Raw genomic sequence first — 16,028 nt, forward strand, 5'->3', positions numbered from 1 at the left:
TTTTTCATTTCGCAAATGTACGACAAACTTTCAAGTGCTTCTTTCAGTATTTCAGCGGAGTGTGTGCGTATGTGTGTGTGTTTGTGAATGTGTTGAGTGTGTGTTAAATGTGCCTGTGGTTGCGTTAGTCCAACTGCAATTACTCGAGTGGATGGCAAAAGAAACCAAAATATTTGAGAGAACTTCAAAACTTTTAAAGCTGCGCAAATGAGAACTTGCTGAAAATAAAAAGTAATTAAGCAAACAAAACAAAAGTAACCATGGAGGTCAATTAGGTTGTTGGTACAACAATGGGGAGAAGGACAAAAGCGACTGCGCTTTAATTGACCATTGACAACAATTAAATTGATGGACTTAAAAAATCTAGAAGATTTATTAACTACTTAACTGCGATTAAAGTGACAATGGAGGACAATCAATGGGATTTGGTGAAGTATCTTAAACAGAAGGCTAAGCAGACAATATAAATTTGAAGTTCTGTTCACAAAGTTCAGAAAATACCATGTGATCCAAATGAAATGCTAAGTCAATTGATGAAATTGACTTAATGAAATTAACAATATTCAAGAAACAATTATTGGGAGAAGGATTAAAGTGAACGTAGAGATAATTTAAGAGCAAACAACGGAAAGAGTTTGGCTAGAGTTTGGTCAATCATGAAGACCATAAAAACGGCAAGACCAAACATGGCTGACCATGGAGGACACCCTGCTATATATTACATAAAAATCCAACTAAAACATGGAACCTTGTAGAACATTTCGACTTAATCAAAGAAAACTACTTCGCATGTCAATAATTATGTGGTCTTAAATTGCGCTTAGATATAAAAGTGACCATGGTGGAAAAATGACAATGAAGGGCAACGAAATTTGACAGAAATAAAGAAATGTTACTTGGTCGCAAAACAATTGGGTTCTTGAGAGAGAATCATGACATATATATATATATATAAAGCACATATATGCATATATGTACACATAAAGCACAGAAGTGACCATGGAGGACTAGCTAAGCCCAGTTTTGGAATAAAACATATGAAAGCATTCAAGTTAAATTTAATTGAACGGAATCAAATCACAGATATGCAATGGAAGTGCCAATTAAATTATAGTTCAGAGGGTTAAGTAAACTAGACATAACCTCAAATGGTTCAGAATTGTGGCCTTGAACCGAAGCCAGAACATTATCTATTTGGGCATCTAGGATAATAACACTTGAACATGAACATTCTTGTCGCCTCGTTCCGCATTGCAATTTCAGCACGATGGACATTGTTGACAGCACACACACACACACATACACACGCACGCACACACACATACGATAAACATACATTAAACCTGAGCTTACATTTGGGGCATCCATTACAGGTCAGAGGGGAGTCAGGCTGGGTGGGGGCAGGGGGCAGGGCGGCAGGACCTGTCCATTGAATTCGCCTTGTGAAATGCGATTTCTGTTCACCAAATTCGCACTGGCAAACAATGCATTTTGCGGGCCTGGCCTAAAATGTCACTAATTATACAGAGAGCAGAGAAAGAGCAAGAGAGGGAGAGAGAGGGAGGGGGGGAGGATGAAAGGTAAGCAGCTCAGCCCAGGCAGCGTGCATTGAATTCTGGCAATTTTTGTGGTTAATTTAAATGGAGCTGTGCCTGGAGCTGTGTGTGTCTGGGCGTCCATTAGAGGGAGGCGTGGCAGCTGCTTCATTTTGGTTAATTATGCATTGAGCCGCTTACCAAATTAATCCCCAGCCGAAAAGTCCCCAGAGAAAGCGAGCGCAAGAGGAGCAGAGAGGGAGAGAGGGAGAGAGCGAGAGTGGGACAGAGCAGAAGCATAACTAAAATTAATTTTGTCATAGCTTATACCCATTAAAAATGGTTGACAAAGGGCATGATAAATATTGTGTATTGTATAATAAACACAATTTACAGAGTTCTAGAAGAAGCAGCACAGCAGCTGGGTACATTTGTGCACAGGGTATTGGCCAGTATGGCAACTCTGGCTGGAGTGCGCTTTCGCGTTTTTTGATGTCAAAAAAAAAAATTGTCAAATTCAAATGTCGTTTGGCCAACTTTGCGGCCAGCTCAATAGAAACTGGGCGCAGCAGGCAACAGCCACTGGCCCAGGCTGGCAACTGGCTAACAGGTAGTTAACTCTTTCGCCTCAACTACCTGGCAACTCTGGCCCGGCGGCCAGTCTCATTAAAGGCTGTCGCCAGCTCGTTGTTTCTAATGTCCGAATGTCGTCTTGTCTGCTTGTGCTGTGGGCGTGGCTGTTGTGCTATGCCGCATGCTGTGACAATGTGCGAACAAGCCTCGCCGCGGCCCGAATGTGGGGGGGGCGGCAGTTGGTGGTGGGCGTGGGCGTGTGTGAAAGTGGGTGTAGGCGCGCAGAGACTAAGCCGCTTGTAGTCACACATTTCGCCCGCAATGCGTTTTTAATTATGATAGTCGTCGTGACACGCTGAAATCGTGCTCGGAAAGCTGACGACATATGTAAGTAGAATAATAATAATAAAAAGAAATAAGACACGCTACATTTATAGATCCTAGAACCATCGAGTATTGGAAAAAGGCTTTAAAGGGGTTTCTGCAAATTGATGCAGCAGGCAAAAGCAAGCAGAAGACAGAAAAGGTTATAAAAGTTATCGATCAGATGAACTGTTAGTAAGTCTTCCGTCGAAATACACTCGAAATTTGATAAAGCTAGAAACTAGAAATGTAATATATTATATATTTTCTTCTTATCATGTTGTTGGCGATATCTCCTTGCATTTTCATGGTATCGATAAATATCGATTTTGAGACGGGGTTTTTTTAATTAAACTCGATAGTCATAAGAGCTAAATACACCAAATTTGCTATGTGGGCGCTTGTTGAAAACGAATAATTAATTAATTGAATCCAAAATTTAAAAAATTACAAATGAATTCAACAGTTATCGTCTATCTGCATGCAGAGTCAGACCGAGTTCATACTCGATTCTTGTAAATCGATAAATATCGATATTACTTTCCAGTTTTTGTTTGCACTCATATAGCATACCTTTTGGATACCTGCTCCCGATCCAGTTATTAGCTCACATAAATGCCAAAAACTGAAGTTTTGAAATTTTTACCTTTACATAGTCGAACATTTTTATGCACTTGGCATGGGTTTCATATTTTTTTGTGTTTGCTGTCAGCTCTGCTGTCATCTGCGCCTAGTTGGGCTAGGATTCTAAGTGCTCGGAGACCCTTGAGCTGCCTTGACTTGGATTATTGAATTAATTCTAGCATGTCATGCACTAGACACACACACACACACACATGACTTCCCGGTTGTGGGTGTGTCAGGAAATTGTTAGCCTTTATTTATGGAAATGCTGGCATTTTGCAATTCAATTTGCACAGCAGCCGAGCCTCGTCAACAACAACAGAACAACAACAACAAGAGGCGTTGATTCCTGACAGATTTTGATACCCTGAACCCAACGAATGACATGGTTTTTGTATTTTTTGTGCAATATAGAGTGTCGATCTTGGAATATATATTCTCCTATATCATATGCAAAAAAGGTTATCGGTTTTTTCGATATCCATAATATCGATATATATCGGTTTTGGGAGAACGTTTCTCAAGCATAGCACAGCTAGAGTATCTGCTAGTCGATCAGAGCCGACCAGAGTAGTCTTACTTGTTATTATATGTAACCTAAAGAAGGAACAGCGGAAAAGGCTAAAATGTCTTTAAGGCTAATGCAATTAAAGCGCGTGAACAGATTTTTGCACAACGACAAAAAGCCAGAAGAAAAGCCAAAACAGAAGTACTTTATAAGGGCTAGAGGAGGGGGGTGGTGGGTTGGCAGAGGGTGGAGGGGAAGCCGGAGGGGAAGAGCAGCCACTGAACAACGAAGCGAAATGTGAAGAATGTGCACTTAAAGTAATTAAGAGGACAACGCTGAGACCAAACGAGAAATATTGCAAAATGTTTGTAGAAAAATGTGCACAAGTTGAAGCAAATATCCAGAGTGGCGGATAACTTGGGCGGCAGAGGGGATTGGGGAGTGGTGGCGGAGGGGCGGTTAAGTATGTGGAAAATGCGTGCGAAAAGCGTGTAAATAGCTCAACTAGCCAAACGTGAGGCGGAACAAAGAGAAGAGAGAGAGAGAGAGACAGACAGAGAGAGAGAGAGACAGAGAGAGAGAGAGAGAGAGACAGAGAGAGAGGGATAGGGAGAGAGGGACGTAGATTAAGAGAAAAAGCGAGTGGAAACAATAAAATGAAGTTAGGAAAATGAAAAACAGATTTATTTTATAAAGTCGAGTGAAAAAATCTGGCGATTTATCTACGACAGCAAAAAGCTGATTCTACTCTAATTTTAGCTTTAAATCAGCGTGAAAACAATAATGCGATAGTCGGGCGTGCCCGACTATGCGATACCCTGAACTTTCTTCTAATGACACCAAGTGTGGGGAGCGGGTGCCGATTGCTATTAAATTCATTTGTAGATACTATGTCATAAGCTACATGTCGAATTTGCTCAAAAAACAGGACTTCGATATCGGTTTTTATCGATTGCTTGGCAATGGGGCAAGTTATCGATTATCGGAACAAAACTTGTATTGCGCAGACACAAGGAGCATCTACGTTTAAGATATCAATTCACTAGCTCTTATAGTTTCTGTGATCCTAGACGGAAGGACGCACGAACAGACAAGCCCTGGCTAGATCGACTCGGCTATTAACGCTGATCAAAAATATATATATACTTTATGGGATCGGAGATGCTTCTCTCTGGCTGTTACACACATTTGCACAAATGTTAAGGGTATCAAAATACTTGCCAAAAGCTGAAGTAGTTCATAAAAGCGTTAAATCCTTTGTAGATCATCGGAACTTTATGAAGTATAGTCAGAATTTGTGGATAGTTTTCAAAAGTCAGGAATACTTATGTAAAGTTAAGATATGTAAACACTTATACAACACTTATACATATATATAAATACAAATATAATATTGAAAATAATTCACAGGTAGAGAGTTTTATAAAAATATGTAAGCTTTCCATTCGAAGTTTTTCCATTTCCCGGCCAGGTGAATAAGAAGCAAAGTTTAGCGTTAGGTCTCTAACCTAACCTAATAAGAGTTCGTGAATGCAATTGTTTCGCTCGCTTGTTAGGCGAATCGCTATTTAAATATCAATTAGGTGCCATTAAACAAATCAAACAAGCCCCTCGCCTAACCCCAGACCCCCTTAACACCCCACCGCCTGACTGTCGACCACAATCGCAATTGCGTGTCCGAGGCGGAGATTAGGAGCTGCATGGACAGGGGCGTGGCTGTCTCATGTGTGTGTGTGTGTGAGGCCTCATAAATAAATGAATTTCAAAACCGAATACAAAAATTCGAATGCCAAAAAAGAACTTCAAACGTTTGAGTGGAAAGTGGAGTACGCTGCACGAGGGGCAGGCTAAAGGGTAAGGGGGGAATGGGCAAGGAAAAAGGGGGCAACGGTAAATTCATGCTTCATGCTTTACAATTCTCATTTTCATTCTCATTCTCATTCTCATTTCCATTTCCATTTCCATGTTTTATTTTCCCTACCAAAACGAATGCGTGTTTTATGATATTTTTGTAAGGTACAAAATAAAATGCACGAAACGTTCAAATTTTACAACACTGCAAAAAATAAATGAAAATGAAACAAAAACAAACAAAAGCCGCCGGCAAATATGTGTGTGTGAGCCTGTGTGTGTGTGTGTGTACGACTCTGTGTGTGTGTGTGTGTGTGTGTGTGACGACACGCAAAAATTCATATTGTTTTGGCCGACGGCATTAACAATACGCAGCATAAACCAAAAACAGAACGAGAAGACAAGTGTGGATGGCAACAGGGGAGAGGGTGGAGGGTGGAGGCGGTGAAGCGTCGAGAATTAGAAAAGGGAGCAGAAGAGAGTAGACGGGAGCAGAAGGCAACTGCAAGCACAGAACTCAATTAAATATGAAACTGAAATTGAAATTTAAAACTAGAACCGAAAAACGAAATTGAATAAAGAAAACTCAGTTCAGAATGGAATAAATACGATAATAAAAAAATATGAATATAAAATTTAAAAAAAAAAAAAACAGAAGAAACGCAATTTTAACTATGCCATAAACAGAGGAGCACAGTTCGTTAAAAAAATCCAAGTATTCTAAAAGAAAAACTAAACTAAAGTCTAAATCAATTTCACAGCGCAGTTTTCTTACATAAAAAGAAATACCCCGGCATTGCCCGTGTTACGAATAACATAAATACTCTTAAAGTTCTTTAAAAATGAGTTGGAACCCGATCGGTTTTGATATCCTTGAACACGTATTCATTGAGTTCTTGTGTAGTTTGTGGAAATAAGTATAAAGCAAATCGGACAAAACAAGAACAATATTGCCGGATTTAGATGCCAAATAGATAGCATGAACTATGAGCCAAATCCAGTGAAAATCGGATGAGATTTGACCGACTTATGGGTATGGGAAATTTTGACCTATGTCTATGTAGGATAATAGCGGGTATGCCCCAAGCTTGCCGTGGCAGCAAGAAATATATACTGTAGTTAAGATGGGATGCTGGGAAATTCCACTCGTGAGCGTGGAAAATCACGTAAAACTTTTTTGTGTACGGCCTTAGGCGAAGGATAAAGCATTGTTGGATTGGCTTCAAAATTATTGTCCAAGCCCTACATAAGAAGTTAACGAATGTGTGTGGCTGCGATTTGGAAATCCCAGCCCCAAAGTTCACAATTATTAGTTTCAATTCTTAATATTACCCATAAAACTTTGAAGCTTACATAAATCATACGAAAAGAGAAATAAGTTTAAGTCCTACAAGAATAATATGCGACAAATCAATCAGAGAATTGAAAAACTTTAGGAGTTTTTCTCGTTAAGTGAATCTATAGAGAGCATAAAATATGAACTTTAATCAAAATGTGTAAAGTCAAATAAATTTGATATAGCAATTTCTCAAAATTATTAAATTTCAAAGTTCGGCGGCAGTAAATACAAAATAGACGCTGTAAACTCGTGTTTGTAGCACGCACCAAAAGGAGTTGGGGCAGGGGCAAAGCGAGCGCAAAACCAAACAAAACGAGCAGGCAGGCGTCTAGGCGGGCGTGCCCGACTGGCAGATACTCTTCCATCAAAGACCAACAAACTGTTGATAACTCAAAACAGTAACAGCTCTGCAGCGGAGGAACTTGTTGTAAGTTGTCAAGTCCGTAGCACTTATATTCAGACAAAGGGAGGACTAACGGGCGGACGGACGTACCTGGATATACTTCTGGTATCGGACACGTCTTACTTCCATGCATCATGCATTTCATAGATGAACTATATAATATACAATAATAAGGAACAATATGTATATAATAACAAATAATGTAGAATATATAAAATATAGAATAGAATAGAATAATACAAAATGAATATAGGCCCACACCCTGCTGTTCTTGAATAACTTCGGTGCTTGAAGTCCGATCGTTCTCAAATTTTCAGAACATAAAACTGGCAACGAAATCTATGCACATACCAAAGCATAAAGTCTATATATTTCAGTTATCGTGAGGCCAATGCTTCAATAAATTATAAGCCAAATTTGGCGTCTAACCGAGCTAAGCTTAAAAAACTTAACTCAAATATTGAATATAAATAGAAATATAAATATATCGAAATATATTGTGTTTCATGTGCTATACAAGTCTATATAGATAGACAATGACTAGATCGAACCTGCTCAAGAGTATATATGCTCTATATTGCAAGGGATGCCTCCTTTCGCCTGTTACATACCTATGCTCATAGTTAATAAACCCTTTTACAGCATTTTCAATGGGTATTCAGGGCATAAAATATGTATTTTCTGCGGCTTTTGTTATTGTAATTGTTGTTGTCGCTGGATTGTATGACAGAAACAAAAAAATACAAAAAAACAAAATAAAGTCGTCATGTATCATATGTGTGTGTCCTTTTTGGCGGCTAAGTGGGCCAAGGGACAGGGGCGGGGGTATGGGCAGGGGCGGAGGCAGCCACAAAAAACACAGTTGACAAATTTGAAAATATTGCAACAGGGACAGGCGTTGCGGGGCGGTAGGCGTGGCATGAACACACACACACAATTGAAAGCGGGTCTCTGCTAAATGATGATGAAGACGATGATGATGATGATGATGGGAATATGGGAAATAATGATGAGCATGATTTAGCAAGATGTTAAAAACGCTTGAAATTTTTAGCAAAAGCAGCGCAAAAATTTTGTTTATCGTTTATTTGTACACAACGAGCAGGGAGAGAGAAAGAGAAAGGAAGAAAGAGAGAGTAGATGAGAATGTTTACAAATATACAGTTAAAACAAGCTGCCAATGAACACTGCCACCCCTGCCCCTGCCCCTGCCAATACCCCTGCACCTAACCCCGCGCACCGCAACGCCGCCTTTTCGGGTTTGATTGATTTTTGCGGTTCTAATGTACAATTTTATTATTTGCACAGAACATTTGAGCATTTCGTTGCCCAATGTGAATTTATTGCTTACCCCCCCCCCCCCCCTCCCACACACCCCGCAAACGCCCCGCACACCGCCTCTGGCGCCCCTTTACCGACAATTCGCCTGGCTTTCTCGCGCTTCGGCCTCGCGCCTTGTGGCACGTGGCGTATACTTAATATTTTCTTTAACTTGTGGCTAGCTTTTAAATATGTGCTGCCTGTTGAATTGGCTAAGGGTAGAATCATGTGTTACAGCGTTAACTATTTGAGTTATATTTTGTGACTAGTGCGCTGCATAGCAGTCAGTTTTTGTCAGGTTGTGCAAGGCGCAATGACACTTGTTAAAAGTGAAAGTGTGAGAAAATACTAACGAAAGAAGTGAAAGTTTAAACATTATTGTGCTCTAATCAAATGTGGAACGAAAAAGGCACACATACATACACGCATACATGCATACATACATCCATACACACACACATATATATAAATACATACATACATACATACATACATATATACATACATACATACATACATACATACATACATACATACATGCATACATACATACATGCATACATACATACATGCATACATACATGCATACATACTTACATACATACATACATACATACAAAATTACGTACAGATATTTCAATTCAATCAATTTGGCATCTTAAACTGGCAACATTATATGTTATGTATATATGTTACATGTGTTTCCATGTTTCCACATTGTTGAAAATTCGTATAAAAAGTAGATTTTCGAATGATCGAGAGATATTAAAACGTATATAAATATTGTACAGTTATTCTGCTAGATAAACTATAACTAGATCCAGCCTCATGTGATGTCTTAGCTAAAGGGCAAAGGCGTAGATGTTACTTAAAATTTGGGCTTAACTTTATTCTATACCATATTAGTTAAAAGCTCCTTAATAATTAAAGGGTATTGAATATTCACTATACGAGTGCAACAGTTGTTTCCTGTTTGATTTGGCACCAACTTTCAGCCCGTGTCAATATGGAGCATATAAGCAGCTGTGAGTGCGAACTGTTTGAAGGGTCTTTGGGGACTTGTGATAGCGCTTACGAGACTAACCAGATAAAAAGCCCATTATTGTATGGCTGGGAACAGAAACAAAGCCAAGGTTCAAATCGTGGCCCTGAAAAGCTGGCGACAGTCAGCCAAGAGAAATCGCGTACGTACCTGTCTTAACTGGCTTAGGGCGACTGTCACGCGAAAGTAAAAGCTCCAACAGGAGCCCAGAAGAGACCAACAGGATGACAGATATACAAAAACAAAAAGGTGGAGCTGAATCAAATTTGTGTTTCTAGAGAGAGAGAAAGAGAGGGGGAGTCTGTATTCACAGAACACTGCACAAATTTTGGATACTATTATTTAGTTTCAACTATTATAGAACTATACTGGGTAAAAAATATTAAATCATTTATTTAAAATTCATTTTTAAAAGGTTTTTTCCTTTTGACAATTTTACATTATCAAGGGAATTTAATCTGCCAGCCAAGCTTAGAGCCTACACAACTCTGTGGCAAGGCGACCGGCCGCTAAGGGCATTAGAAATGAGCAACCCCTGGTTCGATGCTAGACAGATCTTTTTTCTTTGTTGTTATCTCAGCAGTCATTCGACTTCATTCATTCGTTGGATAAAAACGTACGTGCCTCTAATGTTTACTTGTACTTGAACCCAATTAGGACTAAATATAATTCCATTTTGATTTATTTTGGGTCAACCTGAACAAGTCTTAAGAAAGTTTTGTGTATATATATATATATAAGATATACGATTGAAGGTATAAGGTATAAGGTATAAGGTATAAGGTATAAGGTATAAGGTATAAGGTATAAGGTATAAGGTATAAGGTATAAGGTATAAGGTATAAGGTATAAGGTATAAGGTATAAGGTATAAGGTATAAGGTATAAGGTATAAGGTATAAGGTATAAGGTATAAGGTATAAGGTATAAGGTATAAGGTATAAGGAATAAGGAATAAGATAAATATAGGACTTTTACAAAATTAGTTCGCAATCAGATTATTATTTCATTCCTTATTAACTTCTAAAGTAAGTGATTTGAACTACTAAACAACGCAGATGCTGGTTCAACTCAACTAAAACACAAGTAAATCGTTTCGAATTGAAAGCAAAAACTTTCACTGTGTAGCTGAAGCTGTAACTGAGATCTGGCCCTCGCGAGTTCTAGTTATTGTTGTCGTTGCTGTTGCTGTTGTTGTTGTTGTTGCACCTGATTAGGTATCGCTCCATTTAACTGTCATTTGCAGGAGCAGCCCCGTCGGGCAGGTAGCTAGCTGGCTAACTGCAGCTAAGACGATTACGGCGACTTCTGCGTCAGAGACGGACGTCAAAGCCAACGTGCACAACTCTCACGGGGCTGTCTGCTCTGTGCTTGATTTGGGGGGATGTGTGTGTGCACATGTGTGTGCGCGTGTGTGTATGTGTGGGCGTCAGTTTGGGAAACGGCCGGTTACAGAAGGAAAGAACAACTCGCTCCGGTAGCTCCATTTACATAAGCATTCTGGCTGCCAGACCAGAAGACCTTCAACTGAGCACCAAATGCTTAAGAAGCAGTTTCATAAAAATTGTACCCTCTTGCCTCACGTGGCATGCGGCATGTAGCATGGGGCGCCAGGCCTGGCTGGATGCCTTTTTCAAGGAAAAATGTCGCACAATCACTTATATAAATCACAAATATAGAATTCGTCAAAGCCCGTCCAAAACATAACATTTATTGCATTCATTCGGGCGAAAACAGATAGAGCTAAAATACATTTTTAAGTTAGAAGCCAATGTGAGAGAAAAAGTGTTTGATTGTCTTCCACATATGCAATTGGAATTTTGTTTCCAGCCAAAAAAAAAAAAAAAAAAAATGCCATCATTAAGTTGTAGATATATTAATAGAGTTCTCTCTGGTTAACTGTGCGAACGACATAAACAAATAATGTCTTCAAGTAGACGTCGACATGATAAATAAATAAACGCGGAACCCGATTCGAATTCCAGGCAAGATTGTTTAGATGCAGCGCGAATATGCCAGACTAGCAGATGCCCTGTAAATATTCTCGAGTAGCTTTTAATGATTCAACTGTTTTGTAGATGTCCCTCTTCGTGCTGATCTTTCAGGAGCCTGATAAGACTCTTTGTATATATTATTATATATATTCCTGGTCAGCATCAATAGCAGAGTCGATCTAGCTATATCGGACAGACAGACCGTCTGTTCGTCCGTATGTCGATCCGAGATTATATAAGAGGTAAAGGCTGGAACTTGTAAATGTACATAGGTCCTCCAGTGCACGCACAGCTCGAGTTTTGTTTACGATAATCGATAACTTGCCCCGTTTCTACGCAATCGATAAGAATCGATATCGATATCCATCTTTTTGAGAGCTTGAGTCACCAAATTTGATAAAAGTTTCTGGAATAGTTTATACATATCAAGTATCTTTAATTTTATAACTAGCCTTCCCCCTTCTTTAGACGGAGCTCCATTTGGTTATGGAGGAAGAATGTTTATGGTATTCCCTAGTCGCAAACAGATTCCGATATTTCTGCTGCATATATGGCATATATAGAGATATCGACTAGGCTGTTGTTACTGATCAAGAATATATATCTAGACGATATACAGACCAAGTTTTCAAGCTCTCACGCTCATAGTCTCAGAGTTCGGACAATTCATGCAGCTGAGCAAATGCAGACTTGGACAAAACTAAAACTGAATTCCTAGCTACCCTCTTCAAAATTTGTATAGGGTATTCTGCTATAAAATCAAACGTAATGCCAAATGTAATGCCTGCTGTATCGAAGATAAATAATCATTTTATCAAATTATTGCAGCCGTCGGACGTGCTGCCTACTTAATGCAATAAACATTTATTTGAATTTTCTAAATCGGAACAATTTTGTTTATTTGCTCGGACACGAATGTCGATTAAGGCTGACAGATTGTTGCCAATTTATTATGTGTTTATTTTGATAAATTATTTCTGTTCATTTCTTGTGCTCTTTTTTTCATTTTCATTTTAAATGCAGTTGAAGCAAGCGAGAGAGATAGATAGTAGGAGCGAAGAGGGAGGGAAAGAGTTGGCAACATATTTCCATCAATAGTCGGACATATGTTGGCAACTCTTTTTCTGCCTCTCTCTCTCTCTTTCTTTCTCTTTCTTTTTCGTCTCGCTATCTGCCTCTATCTCTCCCCCTCTCTCCATCTATCTTTTGCGCTCTCTCCCTGTCTCCAGCTGTGGCTCTTGTTTTCGCTTTATCTTTCTCCGTTTCTCGCTCTCTTCCTCATCTGCGTTCTCTTTCTTTCTCCTTCCCCCTTGTCTCTGTCTCCTGCTATCACTCTCCCTTTCTTTCGCCCTCCATCTCTCTCACTCTTTCGCTTTCTCTAACTGTTACTCTCAGCTAATTCAATTCGTGTTTTGCAAGCACTTCACTGCACTTAAATCTCGTGCGAGCATTTCAATTGCCTGTTCTTCTTTGTGCTGCATTCTTAAACGTTTTAATGGCATTGCTATGAAATTGAAATACAGATGAAAATCAGCAAAGTGAATTGAAGGACATGCATTCTTTGCCTAACTTGCTTTTCTGCTCTCTTTGTTCGATTATTTCTTTGCTTCGCACATCCAATCCAAGGTCACTTAGCCCCCCTTTAGAATTGTAGAGTATTGTGCTTTACTGCTCATAATTTACTTGATTAGAAATTATAATCCCAAACCCATTTAGATAGAGCAATAAAAATTAATAAAATTGCTTAAGCTTCATGGGCATTAGGGCAGCGAATCAATTTTGTACTTATGGAAATGTTGCAAACAGTTTTCTCTCAGTCTCAGAGCCGCCTCTTGCAATGCCTCCAGCTATTCTAAAGGTAACTGCCAAGTAATTTCTGTACAAACATTTTTGGCGCACTTGCAAAAGTTTGATGTAATTGAACGAATCGAAAGCCACTTTAGGTCCCAATCATCATCATCATCATCATCATCTCCATCATCGTCATCGTCGTCAAGCAAGATGCCAAAAACCATTGGTCAATCAAGAGTCAGCTTATGGCTAAGTCCAACTCTTTGCCAAATCCCTGGAAAAATACTTTGCCTGGACTTGGGGCGGGAAGGGGGTGAGGGGTGAGGGGTGAGGGGGGAGGCGTTGAAGTGCCTTACAATAACTGAGCAGCTGCAGCAGCGGCGCGAGCAAAGTTTCTTCACACTTTTCACAGATTATCTTTATATAGGTACTTCCTCTCTCCATCCCCTCACACACACACACACACCCTCTCCGGTTTGCATCTCTTTTGTTGTGCGTTTTGTTATTGTTGTTCTTCCTGCTTTGCGCATTTATACGCTGTTTACAGCGGAAGAGTGAAGTAAATTGGTTTTTTCTCGCTTTGGAGAAACCATACATCAAGCTGACTGACTGATTGACTGATTGATGATCAACGCCCGGCGCAAGCCTTGAGAGCTACGAAGCTATAACTTGTAATAAAGTTAGCTAATGTCTATCTAAATGTCACGCGCAAGGGTGAAATATTCGTGGAAAACGTTTTAAAGTATTTCTTATTTTTTAAGTATTTAGTTTATGATTGGATGCTGAGTTAGAATCTCAACTCATCTTCAAGGCTCTTTATGAAAATTCATTTGAGATGTGTTTTAGACTTTACTAAAATTTAAATAAAAAGCTTGGCCCGAGAAATGGGGGATAATTTTAGCTGGTATACTATGATAAAATTGGTAATATACTAAAACTTAAACATAATAAAACTACAAGGTGTAAGCCTAAAATATGGTAATATCCGCCCAAAAGTACTTTACGATATATCCAACGATCGAACGGAACGAAATTGTTTATGCTTTAGAACTGGATCTGCCTTAAAAGTTTTTAGCCTTGATTTTAGCCAAACTACTTTCTTTTAGCACGATAGTTAGGCTAGGGAATTTATTTCAGCTATACGTATGGAATCCGCCCAAAAATGGAATCTACTAAATATGTTTAGATAAATGAAATGGTTGGGACCCAAATAAGGTACGCTCTAGGTCTAGATCTGCTAAAAATACTGATTTGCTTTAAGATTCGGCTTATAAAAGAAAATATATAGGAATTGCAGCCTTGATTTTAAACAATGAAAATAGTCAGATTAGGTAAGTGCTGCAGCTCGGCTTCTTTACGGACAACTAGTTCGATTCAAGGTAAGCCGAAAATCGCGGCTTAAGCCCGGTTTGCAGCCTTGGCAACAGAGCAGAGTATCGCGCAGTCGGGCTTTCTAGTTTGTTTATAAGCTATTTTGGTCCGGCTGCAGTTGGCCCAGCGCTGCTTCTGTGTCTTTCGCCTTTCGCCTTTCGTCTTCCGCCTTTCGTCTGTCTCCTTTTGCTGCTGCTTTCGCCTTTGTTTGGGGCAGCGTGCAGTTCTTTCGTGTGTACAGTTAGGAGCGGTAAGAGGGAAGAGAGGAGAGCGATATGTGTGTGTGTGTGTTTGTGTGGGTCTCTGCTGCATATGTGTGGGTTTATGCTTATGTTGCGTTCTTAATGTGCGAATATATTTTCTGGGAAATTTTCATATTAATAGAATTTCCCTTAATTTTTTTATCTTGTTGCCGCTGCACAATTTACACATAAACGCATGGTTATTGCAACGCTGAGTGGGGGAATCTTCCGAAACATATTTTAATTTCTTTAAGTAGTTGAGAGCGTAGAACAGCAGCAGCTGTTGCTGTCATATAATAAATAAGGCAAACGCCGCCATGTTGGACTTACCTTGGGTAAACAAGCAGAGCCGCAGGAGGCAGTGCAGCCAATGGAGTTGCGTGCCGGCAGCGCCAGGGGATTTGTAACGGTATTTGGGCCTGCTGCTCGACGCCATTGATAAGGATTTACATGTTGTGTTGTGTGCAAAGTTTGAAGTAAACACCCAACACACGCTCTAAACACAAACACAAACAAAATCACGTAAACAAAATGTTAAAAAAAAAACTATAGTTCACTCAATAAATAAAAGAAAAAACTGTCACTTGTCGTATGAATTTCTCAAATGCGCTTTACAATTAGCTGCGGCAACAACAACGTGTGTCTACTTCTGCATGTGGCCAACAGATTGAAATGCGCGCCAAAAACAGTTAACTTTGCCAATAGCTGTGCGCTCTGCGCTGTGACTGGTTCGATGCGTGCGCTGCTGTTGAACGCCTGCATGCAACTGGCTGTGCTGCTGCTGGCAATAGGACGCGTAAGTGGCTTGGCGCTCGGGCCCCAAAAACAATAGGAAACCAAAACACGCAGACCAGCGGCAACGAAAGGACAAAATACACACAAAATGGCGAAACTTAAGACAAGTAATGTGGTAACACTGGCGCTGTTAAATGCGTTTATGCGGCACTGTAAACTGCAATGTGGGAAATTGTGAAGCAAAAGCCCTTAACAGTAGAAGCGTGGGCAATTTATATTCGAATTTCTGTTAATATAAAGCTGAGATGACCGTAACAGCAGCGTTCAAAGCTTAGCGG

At 39.7% G+C, this 16,028-nt stretch overlaps 1 protein-coding gene across 1 annotated transcript in view; it reads right to left on the minus strand.

Annotated features, from left to right (window-relative positions):
• The window catches only part of LOC115768974, a 60,777-nt gene extending 45,117 nt beyond the window's left edge, over nucleotides 1–15,660 (minus strand). The window contains exon 1 of the mRNA XM_030713690.1: nucleotides 15,286–15,660. Within this exon, the coding sequence (XP_030569550.1) occupies nucleotides 15,286–15,391 (106 nt within the window). The 5' untranslated portion in view covers nucleotides 15,392–15,660. The remainder of the gene's footprint in view (nucleotides 1–15,285) is intronic.
• Between the last annotated feature and the right edge of the window lie 368 nt (nucleotides 15,661–16,028).

The sequence above is a fragment of the Drosophila novamexicana genome, unplaced genomic scaffold, assembly GCF_003285875.2.
Source record: "Drosophila novamexicana strain 15010-1031.04,08,12 unplaced genomic scaffold, DnovRS2.1 tig00002146-arrow-arrow-pilon, whole genome shotgun sequence".
In the NCBI taxonomy this organism is placed as follows: Eukaryota; Metazoa; Arthropoda; class Insecta; order Diptera; family Drosophilidae; genus Drosophila; species Drosophila novamexicana.